Source organism: Schistocerca gregaria, chromosome 10 (assembly GCF_023897955.1).
Source record: "Schistocerca gregaria isolate iqSchGreg1 chromosome 10, iqSchGreg1.2, whole genome shotgun sequence".
NCBI lineage: Eukaryota > Metazoa > Arthropoda > Insecta > Orthoptera > Acrididae > Schistocerca > Schistocerca gregaria.
The window spans coordinates 221,559,268-221,577,310 of NC_064929.1; the positions used below are offsets into that span (position 1 = coordinate 221,559,268).

General features: G+C 41.0%; 1 protein-coding gene across 2 annotated transcripts in view; it reads right to left on the bottom strand.

Moving 5' to 3' along the window:
* Positions 1-18,043, bottom strand: part of LOC126293549 (myosin light chain 1) — a 70,290-nt gene that overhangs the window by 14,061 nt on the left and 38,186 nt on the right. For both annotated transcript variants that reach the window (XM_049986815.1, XM_049986816.1), the window contains exons 3-5: positions 14,366-14,506; positions 3,830-3,997; positions 116-202 (exon numbers count right to left, since the gene is read on the bottom strand). In XM_049986815.1, the coding sequence (XP_049842772.1) occupies positions 116-202; positions 3,830-3,997; positions 14,366-14,506 (396 nt within the window). The remainder of the gene's footprint in view (positions 1-115; positions 203-3,829; positions 3,998-14,365; positions 14,507-18,043) is intronic.

The following is an 18,043-nucleotide window of genomic DNA, read 5'->3' on the forward strand; positions in this document are numbered from 1 at the left end:
CCCAGTTTGTACCCACAGAATAGCTAAAACTATGCTCTCTAAAAACTTAAAAAAAAAAATAGAAAAACTGGAATGAAGACTGCTTTACACAAATAACTTTGAGATGTATACATACGAGCATAGGGAACAAAACCGTCCTCATCCTCAGGGTCGAGGCACTCCTTCAGGATGGACTCACACTCTTCATCTGTCAGTCTCTCACCTGTAACATTCATTTATCTAACATTTGACCATTGTTTAGGGCGACATTGATTACGTCAGTATACATTTACAACAGCAACTACAAGGTTAATTATAATTTGAGCACTTATTTTGCAGTGGACTTCTACATACATGTTAACTAATTAATGAAAACATGGGCAAAATGAAAATTTTAACGCTAGTTTAATTTACTACACAAAGGCATCCGATTTAAATTTCTGCTGTAGTGGATGAGCAATAAGAAAAAATTTCAAGTTAACTTTTCATTGAGATGTGTGTGTTAGTGAAAAGTAAACTTGAAATCTTACTGATTTTTTTTTTTTTAATATATTAAGTTTGGATAGTTACAGGTACTCATTTCAACTAAAAGATAAATCTACTACCTATATTATCCACGTATATATGTGCAAAAAAGTCGTTTTGCTTTAACCATATACGTGGTAGTACTGGGCAAAACTTTCAGTGTGTGAGAAATGTCGTCTGGACCAATGGACTCATTGGTCAGAACGCTTGTGAGGCGAGCAAACGGGCGATGTGCCTTTTCTATCATCCTCCTCCTCCTCCTCCTCCTCCTCCCCCCCCCCCCCCCCCTGTCCCTCCCCACCTGCCTCGTTGGGAGTTTTCTTCGGTGTTATAGAGTAAGCTGCAGCCTGTCTCACTCGAAGTGATAGTTTGGTTTCGAGTCGGTGAAGCCAACGAATAAATCGGAGGGCACTTGGGGGCAGTTAGCGAGCATTCCGTTACTGATTCAGAAACGTGTTGATCGTAACCGGTATATCTTAGGGATAGTCACTATAGTGATCCGCGTCATTGCTGTACACTTTATCAAGTGTGGATTACATGTCACAAGTTGTTCACTACTGTATTCTTGAATAATTTTCACATCGCAAAGGTGTGGTTAGAACTTCTGTAGCATCGTGGAATTCACGAGCTGCACAGTTCTGCGATAGTTGCAGCACGTCCCTAACTGCAGTTATCTCCATTGTCATGGACATCGAAAGGTTCTAAATAAATCATATTAAATTTTAGCTTTAGTTCATCTCAACAAAATGCGCCACCTGCTTGCTGTAGATTTGTTGGTTACTGCTGAGAGCCACATTTATACAATAACTTAACTCCCCGTCACATCTCAGAGCGTGCACTTCCAACATTCCTCGAGAAACACCAAAGTAACTCCATTAACGTTACTACCATTGACTTTTTGCTGCAGTCCTATAGGTTAAAGTAGCTTGTGAGAACTTCTACGTCCATGTATTATTGAATAATGTCGGTAGGTATTGCCGGGGGAGGAGCTTTTACGCTATACATCAGATGTTGTCAACGTGTCTCCATGTCAAGCCGGCGGTAGCCAATATATTTATATTGGTCAGTGGTGACTGTAAACTAGACAGGATGTTAAATCGAACACCTTTCAGCCGTCTATTTCTAAACTGTTATCGCAAGAAAATAAAATAACAATTTGGAAATTAGACGGCTGAAATGTTTGATTTGACATCCAGTACCGATCAGCCGAGTCCTGTAATCATCTCTGAAAAGATGGACATACTGAAACTTGTTAACTATTTAAGTTTTTATACTGCTATCATACGAATAAATCGTTGTACGTGCACAGTCTTTTCTTCACATTCTGCGTTTCTTGCATATTGGCACATCTTTTACGTAGAAATGTTATTAAAGACATGGTCTTAAATTCTGTTCTTGGTTGCCGTGTCTAGTTACGAATTACTCGAGGTTGTGTGGCCGGCTTTTCTTAAATTGCTGCTTTTATCGCCCACAGCTGTTTGTTATTGTCATATAAAGCATTGTTGCATTATTTGTGTTGAAATATTATTAGTAAGTTTTTCTAAAGGTCGAATTTACGTTGTGGTGATCAGTTGTTGCAATATAATCAAACAATGGAAAATCCAGGATGGAATGTAACAATGTTATGAAAAGGAAAGTTACTACCAACCATATAGCGGAGATGTAGAGTCGCAGATAGGCACAACAAAAAGACACAATTAAAGCTTTCGGCCATTATAGCTAGCTGTTTTTCGTTTCAGTCCCCGGAGAAATACTTGGTATTCAACACAACAATCTTGCCGGGATGTTTCCTTTCAAAGGGCACGCAGACTTTCTTCCCCATCCTTCCCTAATCCAATGAGAACTATGACCTCTCTGTCTGGTCTCCTTCCCCAAAACAACCAACCAACCACAACAATCTTACCATAGTAAGTTCTAGGTTGCGATCAAACTGAATTTTCGGAGAAAATCACTTCTTTTGCTGGAGGCCTAAAACACACACGCTTGAAGTTCAATATTGTAATCAAAGTTCTCAAATAGTTTCTTTATTAGTGTTGTTGTTGTTGTCTTCAGTCCTGAGACTGGTTTGATGCAGCTCTCCATGCTACTCTATCCTGTGCAAGCTTCTTCATCTCCCAGTACTTACCGCAACCTACATCCATCTGAATCTGCTTAGTGTAATCATCTCTTGGTCTCCCTCTACGATTTTTACCCTCCACGCTGCCCTCCAATACTAAATTGGTGATCCCTTGATGCCTCAGAACATGTCCTACCAACCGATCCCTTCTTCTCGTCAAGTTGTGCCACAAATTTCTCTTCTCCCCAATCCTGTTCAATACCACCTCATTAGTTACCTGATCTACCCATTTAGTCTTCAGCATTCTTCTGTAGCACCACATTTCGAAAGCTTCTATTCTCTTCTTGTCCAAACTATTTATCGTACATGTTTCACTTCCATACATGGCTACACTCCAAAAAATACTTTCAGAAATGACTTCCTGACACTTAAATCTATACTCGATGTTAACAAATTTCTCTTCTTGAGAAACGCTTTCCTTGCCATTGCCAGTCTACATTTTATATCCTCTCTACTTCGACCATCATCAGTTATTTTGCTCCCCAAATAGCAAAACTCCTTTACTACTTTAGGTATCTCATTTCCTATTCTAATACCCTCAACATCACCCGACTTAATTTGACTACATTCCTTTATCCTTGTTTTGCTTTTGTTGATGTTCATCTTATATCCTCCATTTAAGACACTATCCATTCCGTTCAACTGCTCTTCCAAGTCCTTTGCTGTCTCTGAGGTTCGCCGATGACATTGTAATTCTGTCAAAGTTTTTATTTCTTCTCCATGGATTTTAATACCTACTCCGAATTCTTCTTTTGTTTCCTTTACTGCTTGCTCAATATACAGATTGAGTAACATCGGGGAGAGGCTGCAACCCTGTCTTACTCCCTTCCCAACCACTGCTTCCCTTTCATGTCCCTCGACTCTTATAACTGCCATCTGGTTTCTGTACAAATTGTAAATAGCCTTTCGCTCCCTGTATTTTACCCCTGCCACCTTTAGAATTTGAAATAGTGTATCGTGTAAAAATTTGAAGTAAATCTGTCACACACATGTGTGTGTGTTGGTTCCAGCAAACGAGGTGATTTTCTTCGAAAATTGAGTTTGATCGAACCCTAGAACCTATTACGTTAAGATAGGTGTTGTGATGAATACTCAGTAGTACCTCTGTGACTGAAACGAAAAAGCCTTAGATCCTTGGCTGTACAAGTCAGCTGTCCCGCCATTATGACCTCCCGTCACTAACACACGGTTCAGCCGTGGCAAGCTTACCGAGCGACAGCAGTGTGTGAGACAGCTCGGCCGACAGCATCTTGCCGTCCTCCGCCTTGTCGTACAGCTTGAGACACTCCAGGAAGTCCTCGTACGATCCCACCTCCTTCTCCTTCTTCACCTGCGAGTAGATGGGCAAGAAGTCTTCGATCTTCAGCTTCTTCTCGTCTGCACAACACAACGAAAACAACTTTCTCTCACCGCTGTTTGGTGCACTAACTTACTCACACATCTTTAAGAATTTGCAACTAATCGATGTTGTCAGCAGTAACGTAATAACAGTGGCGAACAAACATGGTTACATGTAATACTTCATTACATTGTACAGATGTCATACACATTGCATTTTGAGGAGAAACTCTGAAAGTTTTTGTTTTTTTACAAACATACGATATGCGAACCATGAGTGACCCAGCAGACGTCAATAAAGTAATCGAATTCTTGCCCTACCCGTCCCAGCATGGCATCGTCGTATTCTCTCCCGGAGCTCTGATCTTTAATGTATCCCCACAGAATAGAATCACACAGAGTGAGATCTAGTGATCGGGGACGCCATTTCATGAAACATCCGTTTCCTTCTGCAGCACGCCACGTTTACGTCTAGCGCTGACTAACGGCAAATTACTAAAATACGCTGTGGCGGTATACATGGAAAAAAAAGTTTCAGGGTTTCTCCTCAAAATGACATATGTATGATATATGTACAATGCTTGGTTCTTCTACAATAAATAATTGAAAGTGTTCCCGGATGTGATGTACACCCTGTATAATAATACTTGTTCCATATATCATGAATAAGACAGTTTCGTAATGATGTGGAACGAGTCAATCTACCATTAGGTTTAAATACACATTCTCATTAATTTTTCTAGAAAGAAATACTTTATATCTCAAAATTTATCTTTCAGTAGAAGGTGTTGACATCCAGAAACCCTTTTAATTTGTTTTTAAATGCTGATTGGCTATCTGTCAGACTTTTAATACTATTTGGTAAATGATCAAAGAGTTTTGTAGCAGCATAATTCACCGCTTTCTGTGCCAAAGTCAATATTAAAGATCATCCTTTCTTCTAGTGTTGCAGCTATGCACTTTGCTATTATTTTTGAACTGGGATGGGTTATTAACAACAAATTTCATACATGAATATATGTATTGTGAAGGTACTGTGAATATCCCTAATTGCTTAAATAAATGTCTGCAAGATGATCTTTGGTGGGCTCCTGCTATTATTCTGATTTCGCGCTTTTGCAAATGAATTTACCCTAAAATATGATGCCATATGAAAGCAGTGAATGAAAATAGGTATAGTAGGCTAATTTACTGATATGTTTATTACCAAAATTACCAAAATTTGCAATTACTGAAACAGCATATGTAGATGAACTGAAATGTTTCAGCAGAATATCAATGAGTTTCTTACAGTTCAATTTCTCATCAATGCACACACCCAGAAATTTTGAATACCGTCTTAGCAACAGATTTCTGTTCAAAGTCTGTAGTTATTAATGGTGTTATGCCATTTACTGTATAGAACTGTGTCTTATCAACATTTTGTGAGACTCCATTTGTAGAGAATTATTTACAATTTCCTTAGCTAATTCTTATTTGTTGGGTATGATTACTATACTTTTATCATCAGCAAAAAGAATTAGCATTCAATCTTCATGAATATGGAGTGGCAAGTCATTAATATGTATTAAGAAGAATAGGGGACCCAAGATTGAACTATGTGGGACACTGTTCTTGATATTTTCCCAGTTACAGGACTCTATTGGTTTTTTGCAGACTGTCATTGTTAATTTCAAGTTTCTGCATTCTCCCAGTTAAATATGAATTAAACCATTTGTGCACTTTCCCGCTCATACCACAATACTTAAGAGTACCTAGAAGAATTTTATGATTCACACAGTCAAACGCCTTTGAGAGTTCATAAAAAATCCCAATGGGTGATGTTTCGTTATTGAGAGCATTTAATATTTAATCATTGAAAGCACATATAGAATTTTCTGTTGAAAAACCTTTTTAAAACCAAACTGACATTTTATTAATACTTCATTTTTACAAATATGCGGAGCTATTCTTGAATACATTACTTTTTCAATAATTTTGGAGAAATCTGTCATAATAGAAATTGGGCGGTTGTTGTTAGCATCAGATATGCAATGCTTTCTTGTTTCAGTGAACTACGACATATGTGGCTGAGAATCCTTCTTATCTTTTGGGGAACAACTTTTAGTACTCTGCTGAATATGCCATAAATTCCATGCGAACTTCTACTTTATTATTTCTCTAATTTCAGCAGGAGAGGTGGGTTGAATTTCAGTTTTATCAAATTGCATAGGTATTGCCTCTTCCAGATACAAACTTACATTTTCTAATGAATAGCTGGATCCTATTTTCTCTACACACTTAAAAAAGGATTACGAAAATATTTTCTCTTTCTGACTTTTTATTAAGAAACTTTTCATTGAGTTTGATAGATACATAGTCTTCTTCTGCTCTCAGTTGCCCTGTTTCCCTTTTAAGAATATTCCTAATTGTTTTAATTTCATTATCAGAGGTACTAATCTCGGATATAATCACATACTTTCTGGAATTTTTAATCCTCAGTGCAGTAGTTTTTATAATGTTTCACTGTTTCTGGATACCCTTTTCTATTTCTAGGATATTTTCATCCCTTTAGTAAACTACAGTTTCTTAAATTACGTTTAACTGTTTTCCTGGGGAAACTGTTTCCAAATATACTCACAAAAGTATCATAAACTAGGTTAAATTTTAAGTTAGGGTCAGGTTCCCTGTACACCTCGTCCTTTACAATTTACAATTCTTAAATCGTTAACTGAACACACTACTTTGAAGGACTGTTTTGCAATACTGTATGAAGCTATGTTATGTACTGTAACATAATATTTAAACACTTTACAAGAAAGCGCTATTGGTGCATAGATGGAGTAAGCATAATTATTATTCACACATTGTTTCTATAGAGAGCAGTAGGACATCCCGTTTGCGCTTTTTAGGTAGCGCCTATAAAAGCTGAAAGCGATATCCACTTGAGTGATAAACGTATGAGAGTGCATCGCCGAAGATTCGCCTCAGCGAAACATAATTACATATACGTTTCTTTCCTCCCCAAATATTTTATGACATACTGTTGTGCCATCCTTCTGAGAACTCTTCATTTAAGGACTTTAATTTCACCCCAAAATTGGCTTACCAGACAAAAAAACGTACACATTGCAGGTATAAGCCTAAATTTTTGCGTTACATTTTTCCTTCTTTGAACAGTCTTCCGCCATTCATTACGACTACAAAATGTTTGAGGCACTTTCTTGTGACTGCTGATTGATTTGGTTCGGATTACAGCAAGGCCTCTGCATTTATTGCTACCGTTTCAGCGAAACAGTTGGTCTAATCTCACTTCAATTTATGAACTATAACAAAAAGGGAATATGTTAAAGATAACCACGGCGGGAAGGAAGCACAAATCTCCTGTCAAAAAAATGTGAAGCACCCAAAAGGGAAGGAATGAAACTTCTCTGATTGAGAGTGTATGTGATGTTATTTCTGCGATCTGAGGAGAACTTGGGAGTAATGAGCCCACACATCAGTACGACCTTGCACCCGCCCTCTGGCGCGGGTGCTCTCATTGATTCCTTTGCCTCGGCTTGCAACTGTTGGAAGTGCACCTCGATACCCACTGGGACAGTGCTGTCGTCCTGACTGACTCCACACACGTTCTGTCGGAGCCTGATGTGCGTATCTAGATCTAGATGGCCATCAGAGTACTTGAAAATCGCCCTGACAGTTCATACAGGCATATTCCGCGTGTTTTTGGGCATTGTCCTGCTGAAAAATGACACCACAATACTGACATATTAGAAGTAACACACGAGGACGCTCGATGTCCGTGACGCACTGCTGTGCCATCAGAGTTCCCTCAATCGCCAGACGTCCTCACCTGAAATTGTACCCGATGGCTCCACACTGCACGACTTCAGGACTAAGACTGACGTGCCTCGCTGGGACCTCTCCCCAGGTCGCTGACGGTGGTCATCCGTGGTACTGCATAACCGCGAATCATCGCTGATCGAATTACGGCGCCTTTCGTCAGCTGGCCACTCTTTCCCGCACTGCACCGCTCAGACACCGCCGTTGGTGTTAGCGGCAGTGTATGCGTGGCACGAAAATTCCCTAGTCTGGCTACTGTTAGTCTCCAACCAGTGGTCTGGGATGACAGTATGTTGTTCTCGGATGGCAGTGGCAGTTGTGAAGGGGCTGCGATGTGCTTGGGGCACAAAACGGCGACCCTCCCTTCTGGTGGTCAACCACAATCTTGATGTCGAGTATATCTACCCTTATATTCCCATAAAGTCCAACATTTCGTCACTGTCACATAGGAATGCCCCACAAATATAGGTACTGCACGGTCCGACCCTCTGGCAAAGAGGAGACGCACAAAAAGGCTCCTTTCGTACTCTGTCAGGTGCTGCTAAACCTGTTTCACACGAGTACACAGCATGCTCGTGTCCTTTACAATGATCGCTCTGCATCTCACGCTGTTGACGTCTCTTATTCTACCGTATCTGGCAACAACACTAAACAAAAACACCACCAATCCATTCTGGTGACCGTTTTACCTTTCACAGATAAATTGCAACCCTTAGTCATTTTGTGCGCATACATGTACGAAGTTACATTGACATTATACCATATCTCTTCGGTGGTACACTTTCCTGTCGGGCAGTGCAATATGAATGTATTTGAGATTTCCACTTTCTACTACTATCCATCAGCCTTACTGCAAGTAAGATACGAGACTTTTGTGTTGCATGATGCACAGAGTAAGAGACTACTTCGTGAAGGGAACACTCGATTCTTACAACATAATCAATGGCCACACATAATAGAGTTTCTATAGGTTTCTGTAAGTGCAGGATACTAAACAGTGTAGTTTGGTTAGAAAGTGACTAATGTCAGTCGATGCTAGCGTTTTTACCATTTAATTCTTGTTTCACCTCTAGGAATGATATGTTGTGAGAAGTGCAACAAGCTGCGAGTCCGCCTCAAGCTGTGCGTCCACCTTCGTGACCAATACGGCCTGTGTAGTAGAATTCTTATTCTTGTTTTTATTCTGATTCCGTACACTGGGAAGACGAAGTGCGCTGTCAGTTGATCTCAACAACTCCTTCAGATAGTCGAATATCTGTTCCCAGGATCGGAATCAACTTCCAATTGAGCTTGCCGATCACCGCACAGAGAGCGTGACAAGCACGTTGTGCTTCTGTTTCTACATTTATGTACTGGGTACTTCGTAGGCTAAACGCGTTATGCTCCTTACACCCTTCCGGAGGAGTGTTCAGAAAAAAAAGAATGGTTTCAGTTTATGGTTATGGAGATAGCGGTGCAGTGGTTCCCAACCTTTCTGATAACCAGTACCCCAGAACGAGAATCGCCTAACGAAATTCAACACATAGCTACACTTACGAGTGGAAAAAATTGACAGTCATGTTTTTAAAATTACAAGAAGATAAGTAATACAAGATATGTCTGAAAAGTGTGCGGAATGGTCTCAGAAAATAAAGGAATCAAAAGTTACAAGAAAAGTTCCTGTACTGGTGTTCAAAGTGATGAGTATTGCTACAAAACAATTAAGACATAGTCGGTAAAGTTGCTGGAATCTGAACTGTCAGCAAACGCTTCTTTGTGGCATCGCCCGATGCACCGCGGCCACACGTCATTGCAAGCTCGGATAATTACGGGAGACAAAAGCTGGCGCTACCGATACGATCCGGAGACCTTGCCACAGCGGTGTTCGCCGTCTGCCGGCTGACAAAACCCAAGACTAAGTGGATGACGGGCGTCTTTTTGACAGCAAGGGCTCGAGCCATCACGAATTACCACTCGAGAGAGGCGGCGCACACCACGACACCGAATGTCCCTTTTCCTCCAGATCGTACTGGTAGCACGAGATCTCTGCTGTAACGACGCGCATATCCAACAACACGGTGCTTCGAACGATTCCACAAGAAGCGTTTACTGACAAATTCCATCAGCTATATAGCCGATGTCAGAAGTGTTATGTAGCTAAAGGGTGATGACGCAGAACGCCAGTAAAGGTATTTTGTTTGTAAGCCTTGTTTCCTGTATCTGAGGCCAGTAGCCAAACTTTTCAGACGTACATTCCATTTAGTCAGTATTAAAACAAATAAACTCACATCTCTCCCTATCTATTTCATTAAGTCGAGAAATATTGAGCCAATGAGACGGCCGTTACTGATTACTTCTAACACACTTTCTTCACTTTCATACCTATAAATTGTCGCGAATGGAATCACTGATCTGGAGACTTCTAAAGACAACAGTGGGATCTCCCCATCAATCTCTCGCAAAAATCCATATCAGGAATATAATTACTAATAAACTTGATTATTGATGGCAAGTAAAACGCCCTTAATATGTGAACGAGGAATTTTTTTTCCCTTGCTTCGAGCATGATTGTTAGGTCTTGTTCTTTGCTTCAGTTAAGCGTCGGTTAATTTGCAACATCTGTTAAAGTGTCCTTGCAAGCCCCGATTATGTTCCAGCTCGACTGGCGAATGAATAACTAACTAGCGAAACAACGAACGATACGAGATACGCTAGAGCTGGGATTGCCGTTGCTGGAAGCCGCCGGCTTTGTACATCAATTCGTCTCACAGTGTGTATGACTCCCACTGCTTTGCATCACGTGCTAATGCTGGAGTCTCGATGCAATGACCCAACTAGGGGTAACTGACACCCAGGGAAAACATCTACACCTACACGGATACTCTGCAAATCACCTTCAGTGCCTGGCAGAGGATTCATCAAACCACCTTCACAATAATTCTCTATTCAATCTCGAACAGGGCGCAGGAGAAACGAACACCTATACCTTTCCGTGCGAATTCTGATTTTCCCTTATTTTATGATGATGATGATCGTTTCTCCCCGCGTACGTCGGTGTAGACAAAATATTTTCGCATTCGAAGGAGAAACTTAGTTCTTCAGACTTTGACTCTTATTTTACAATCCGTCTCGACGCTTAGCCCGTTTACTCGTATATTGGGATCGCGACTTTATGCTGAGGCAGAAGCTAAGCATTTCAGTTACTAGACTGGAGTTGGAAAACTTTGAATGTGCGAAATGTCAAAACGTAAGAAAACAGGGAAGAGCCGTTATAGTCACATTACAAACCAATTTATTCGAAGGAACGCAAATTATGATATGAAACTATCATTTGTAACGTCTGACAGAACAAGTGCTGCAAAAGTGTAACAAGTTCAGGATTGAAATGAAATGTGTGTGTGTGGCAAGGACCTCCCGTTAGGTAGAACGGTCACCTGGTGCGAGTCCTCGCTGACTTGGGTGTCGATGAGGAAGAAACGATCATGACAACACAATACCCTGTCCTCGAGCGGAGACGAATCCCGGCCAGGAGACGAATCCGGGCCTCTCGCCTGGTATTCTTCCGCAATCCGGGCCTCTCGCCTGCTGACCACTCAGCTATGTAGGCGAACAGTTTATAATAACGAAAGTATATAAATGAAAATTTAGGTAAAGATATACGTGCCATGCTTCATTTCCAAGTGAGGTTACAGCATCACCTCGCTTATTTTTTAACAGTAGCACAGAATGCAGTACTGAATAATGACACAATGAGAAATAAAAATCCCTGTATTTCGCTTCAAGAAAATCAGGCATGGCCAGTAGGTCTCTTTCTTTCCCAAAACTCAATTCATAGATCAGTGAAAGGTGTGTCTGTCTACAGGGGAAAAAACGAAAACATCCAATTTTGGAACTTTCAGTATTTTTCCATTTCGAGTTTTCAGTTCCTTCTTAACCCACTGCACAGAACAACACACACCTTAAAGTCTCATTGCTTCCAACAACATCGCGGTTAGCTTTCCATTGTCGATCAGCGCAAAGCCGTATCAAACGCAAAGTGTACTCCTTACAGTTCTCTGCATAGGCTGACTTGGCATAACGAGAGATGCTCCTAAGGACGGCGTCTCTGACTGGTCTGATGCAGCCCGCCACAGCTTCCCCTCCTATGCCTAGAATCTCATCCCATCTCAGACTAGCAGGTTCATTTCCAGCCGCTGCACCCCCCCCCCCCCCCCCCCCCCCCGCCCCACAGCTCCATCTAGTATCTAGTTCCGTGGAACTTACTCCGTTATGGTATAACACCTTTCCTTCATTCTGATCCCTTCTCCTTGTCATGTTGTCTACATACGCCTTCGCCGATTCTGCGGACGAGCTCACTTCTTATCGTATCAGCCCACATTGTCAACCAAATCTCAAACGCTTCGACTCGTCTTTTTTCGTGTTTCCCGGAGTCCAAGACTCACTTTCATACAACTATGTGATCTAAACGTACATTCTCAGAAATTCGTTCCTCGAATGTTCGATAGGATACAATGAAACTTGATTTGGCAAGGAACGGTCTCTTTGCCTGTTGTACCCTGCTTCTTATACCCTCCTTGCTTCTTCCGTCACGTCTTTTTTGCTTCCAGCGTAGCATAATTTTTTGAATTCATCTAGTTCGCGATCCCCAAGTTGTTTGTGAAGTTTATCGGTTATCTCATTTTATGCTATTCCTCATTGTTTTCGCCTCTGTTTGCTTTGCTCTAAATCAAGTGTCTGGTCGTTAGACCATTCCACTCAACAGATCCTGCCGTTCTTCTTCACTTTCACTGAGGACAGCAATGACATAGTCGAATCGTACCATTGGTATCCTTGCACCGCGAATTTTAATACCACTTCTCAGTCTTTCTTTTATTTCCATAATAGTTTCTTTGATGTTGTAATTGGTTCTTTATTTGCGTAATCATTGCCACCCGCTAACCCTATTTTTCGATACCGTAGATTAATGAATATTTTTCTGCGTAATGTCTCATGTTTTTCACTCTATTCAAATATGGTTTCATTTTTATATGTGTGTACGTCGATATTTTGAGATATTGAAATAGATATAATATTTAGTGCGAATATCTTTGTACTTATTGTTAGCTTTGATGCTGGTTTGGGACTGTATGGCGTGGAAGCGTACAGGGTAGTCAAGTTTTTCTGTTGGATATGAAGTCTTGACTTTGTGTTGGAAACGAACAGATGAGTCTGAGTTGTGGACAATGAAAAATGTGAGTTTTATTAAGAGCAGTAACGGCTGCGACATTGTATGATGAAGTAATGTTTTGAACATGCGAAAGTACAAAAATTTAATAAATGTGAATTTTTGTGAAAAGTGAGTGTCAAGAATTATTTTCAAGTGACCATTGTTTAAAAAAGTATGAAGCACATTGCAGTGAAAAACATAAATCATCAAATTAATCCTGAAAGATTGTCTTCGTAAGTTTTTCAAGTCGGCGTAATTAACATCCGAGTGCCTTTCGCACCAACAGGGATAGTCATGTCACCTAGAAAACATTTTTAATTACGAGCCAAAGCCAGAGCGAGATCGTCGTTGGATTACAAATACGAGATATACTTTGAGTGCGCGACGTGATAATTTTGAACTAATTAACTGTTAGTGGAGCTATTGTTATAATGTATGCACTGAACAGTAGGAGTGAAAGACTGCGTCCTTGCCCTGTACCATTTCTAACCAGAGTACTTATTTCTTGGCCCTCCATTCTTATTCTTCTCTCTTAGTTCTTGTATACATTGTACCGGTGTTTATAATTAAAGCGCAACTACTCACAGAGCTCCAGTGTGGGCTGTAATTATCGTATGGCAGCGAAACTTGGTAGGTGTTCTGATGCTTTAATGCGGAAACGATTTACGCTGGAAATAAATTACTTCCAGTTTTGGTCGCCATGTAGAAATCTGGCGCTGAGTATGCAAGAAAGAAATGTTTCCTTGTGTAATGAGTTAGGATCGGGGCGTGGGTAGAAAAGGTCAAACAAGTGAAAAAAGCATAATGTTGATTGTATTCTTAACCACTGTATACACAATTTGTTCAATGTGAGCACCGGAGATGTCGACGAGATACTGCACGGCGCCAGATGGGCACCCGGTACTGAATTTTCTCTAGTGTAAATCAGTTTCACACTAATGCATCTGCATATCAACCAAGTTTCGCTCGCCTTACGATAATTACAGCCCACACAGGAGCTACGTGAGTATATGTATTTCAGTTATAATCACCCGGTCATAGCTTATAGCTATTTTCCTGAGAATTTCGAACATCTTGCACCATTGTAAATTGTCGAACACTTTTGTAGGAGTGAAAAACAAGAAATAAGTGTCTCTATACCAGGAAATGGAAGGTTTAATGGAACGATTCCTCACGGCAGTGCAGCGCAACCTGGATCTGCTCGCGATTGCCCCTCATACATCTGCACTGCCTTACCGTTTCTGTCACGTCCACAGTCAGGCCAATCAGCAAAATAGGTGGTGGTGGTGGTGGTGGTGGTGGTGGTGATTTTGATAATTAGTGGCGAGGTCATCAGCGCCCGCGATAACAGACGTTTGAGATGTGCTTAGGTTGGTGACTGAAGACTTTTGGCTACTTACTCTTCTTCTTGGTGCCACCCATCTTCTCGACGATGGCCAGGGTGGGGTTGAGGTTGAGGGCGCGCAGCAGGTCGCCCAGGTAGATGGCGTCGACGGTGCCGCTTCCGTCGAAGTCGTAGACGGAGAAGGCGAAGTTCGCCCCTGCAACACGGAACAGCGCGATGCGCGGTCACTACCCCGAATGTCGCGCCTCGCCTTATTACAGATAACCTCCAACCTAGTTATTAAGACAGGTCGTATTTTCACAGTATTGTCCATATGTAGACAATGAAGCGTATTAGGCTTCTTCTTGTTTAACTTGCAACTTTAAATACTTGTAACCTTAAAGTTAATTAGGAAACTGAAAAACTTAAAATTAAAAATGTATTTATAAAGAAGATAGGAAAATATTTACTTATTTATTCATTTAAGCTTATCAGATTAGGGTGTTCAGACCATCTCTTACACTGGAACATCACTTTTAGATCGTAGTTACCTAAGAAATAAGATAACTTTAATACAGTAGATAGTAATAAAATAGCACTAATATAATTAAAATATTTTAGCGTATGTGGAAAGAATGTGAATAAATAGCACTGTCTAAGAACTAGTACAGTTAATACTAGCAGTACTAGTACTTCTACTGCTACCCCTATAATAATAATAATAATAATAGTGATAGAGGCAGATACTAAACGCACAAAGGCGATTTCTGATGCGAATTCTAATGGAAAGAAATTTAATACCCAATATGACAGTAGTTCCGGTAATTGGTGTGGTACCGTGTCAAATATTTTTCGAAAGAAAACAGATACTGCTCCGAGATACGCGACTTTCAGCGTGTCATTTAAGAAAAGCGAGAGTTGGACGACCATTGTTTTCTAATTGGTACAAAGTATGTCACTCCAGCACTGACAACGGTCGCCAGACGCCGTCGGCCGATAGGTCACAGTGCTTCCCATCTTGTTCGTCAGTCTACTCTGTCAAAGGAGGTTAGAATCTGTTCTAACTTCCTTGGGCGGAGTGGATACCACGACACCTCTGTGCTCGGAGACGAGTGCTGTATTGTGGATTTTGCTATTAAAACAAAGCCGAATGAAATGGGCTACATCAGCTTCTAAAAGAGCTGTCGTGTACCGTACACTCTTTCTTGTTACTGGAATGACCAGAGAAGCGTTACGCTTATATGAGGTGAAGAGAGAAACGTTCTGTTACATGTTCGAGACGATTCTTGGTGGCGTCGAAAAGAGTGAGTGCATTTTGGACAGCTTCAAATAAATTCAGCAAAACAGAATATGTCAATGACTGTCATTCAGCATACGTGTGAAAGACAAACATAAATCTAAGAATAAAATACTCTGAAGACTTAGGCATCAAAACTGATTCGAACACACAATTTTTTGAGCTTATAATCTAGGTCTAAAATTCCCGATACAGATTTTACGTGTATTGCAGATAACATGATGCCGTAAGTGCAAACATGAAGCTGAAACGTCTAGACACCCTTAGAACATACCTAACGTAATGTAAGATAACGTACAATTGATTATTATTAAATTTTTAAGTTGTTCGAAACTTCTGGTTCCCAATAAAGTAGAGATTTCAAACCGTAGATTGCGAGTCGTATTCCACTTACTGTATTTCTCATCCTCAGGATGTCACAAACTTCTCCTTTCGTGTACTAAACTTAAAAATTCCTCACAATCAAAGTTTTGCGCGTGGGCACGATTCGACTAAAGAAAACATACTGAAATTCCGTCAACCACCGCCTGAAGTCTGTGTGTTGGGGATGAGGAGATATGGTGCACTGAGAATGCGTGCTTACTAGCGCACTGATTTGAAAAGATCAGTCGTCTTCGGTCGATGTCGGTAGGTGGTCGGACCGCCGATGTCGGCGGCACTGTCCCAGCTGCCTTACCGGTAGGCCGCCTTCACGCAGGGCTAGTTGGCTGACGTTGACGTCAAGCTGTAATATTTTCGTGACGTTACTTCCTGATATTTCGCACTGAGCAGCCATTGCCACATGTGCAATCCTGCTGTATTTTGGGAACGTTAGATCAAAGAATGCTCTCTGCTTCATAGGCAGAACTTGGGAGACGCCATAGTGGATTCAGTCTTTTCAATTGATGGATTTTATGTCCTATGAATATAGGTCTATGCCATTCCAAAGCACGAGCACATTGAGGGTCGTTATAGCTACGATTTGCTGTAATGAAATCACGGGAAATGTCGTATTGGTAGTTAAAGAATTTTCCTACTATAAATTGCGTGTTACAGAAGTGTGTCATTTTTAAGCAACAGTGCACTGAAGATTCATAAAAAAACGCGTTGTTCGTAGTAGGATTTGTTTCATAATTAAATGTCAGTTAATAAGATACTGGCGACTAAAGTCTCCACGAGATCGTAATATAAATAGAAGGGCCATACAAAACAAGTTCAGTATAGCGTAGTGGGTAGAGCTGACAAGCTACCATGGTGATTCATGTTTTTGCTGTATCCAAAAAGTTTTTAGTCACCTTCGTGTTTTCTAAAAGATTGTGAGACTTCCTTATTAACTTAATATAAATACTTTCTTTAATATTCGATGTTTTGTAAATATAAGTGCATGCTTTCTCAGGAGCGAATTTGATCGGTTTTGTGCACTTTTATAAGCTGATGTCTTTACTGACTGGAAATGGAACATTTTTGCCTTATGAAATGCTGCCGGCCGCCAGAGATGACTACACTAAGCAGATTCAGAAGGATGTAGGTTGCAGTAGGTACTGGGAGCTGAAGAAGCTTGCACAGGATAGAGTAGCATGGAGAGCTGCATCAAACCAGTCTCAGGACTGAAGACAAAAACAACAACAACAACAACAACAACAACAACAATGGGTACCATTTTTTTTTATTTATAAAGGAAGGAAGATTGGGTTTAACGTTCCGTCGACATCGCGGTCTTTAGCACAAGCTCGGATGATGTCAAGGTTGGGGAAGGAAATCGGCCGTGCCCTCTCAAAGGGACCATGCCGGAATTTGTCTAGAGCGACTTAGGGAAATCACGGAAAACCTAAGTCTTGATAGCCGGGTTTGAACAGTCATCCTCCCGAATGCGATTCCAGTGTGCTAACTGCTGCACCACCTCGCTCTATTTTGTTTATGTATACTACAGAGAGAAAAACATAACTACTACGAGAGGTGTTAAGTAAGTAATGCAACACTTCTTTGTTCTCGCTCAATTGTGGTTGAAAAAATGCGGAATTTGTTGTGCGACATCGTAGAATATTCCTGCTTCAAGCCCTATACTTTCATAAAGCTCCAATATGTGGCAGCGCTATAAGTAGCCTTCAAAATGGCATGTTCTTGATTTTCTTTTGGCGGAAAATCATAGCGTCGCAGATATTCATAGACGCTTGCAGAATGTCTACGGAGACCACGGAGACCTGGTGGTGGACAACAGCACGATGAGTCGTTGAGCGAGGTATCTGTCGTCACGAGGTCCTGCAAACCTCTCCGATCTCCCGCGTACCAGCCGGCCGCACAAACAATGTTGGAACGTGCGGACATTCTCATTCGAGGTGATCGACGGATTACAAATACCTCACTGCTCAATTTCTCTTTTTGCATGACAACATAAGGCCTCATACAAGTCTGCGCATCCGAGAGGAGCTTACAGAATATCATTGGATTGTTCTTCCTCATTCACGCTACAGCCCGGAT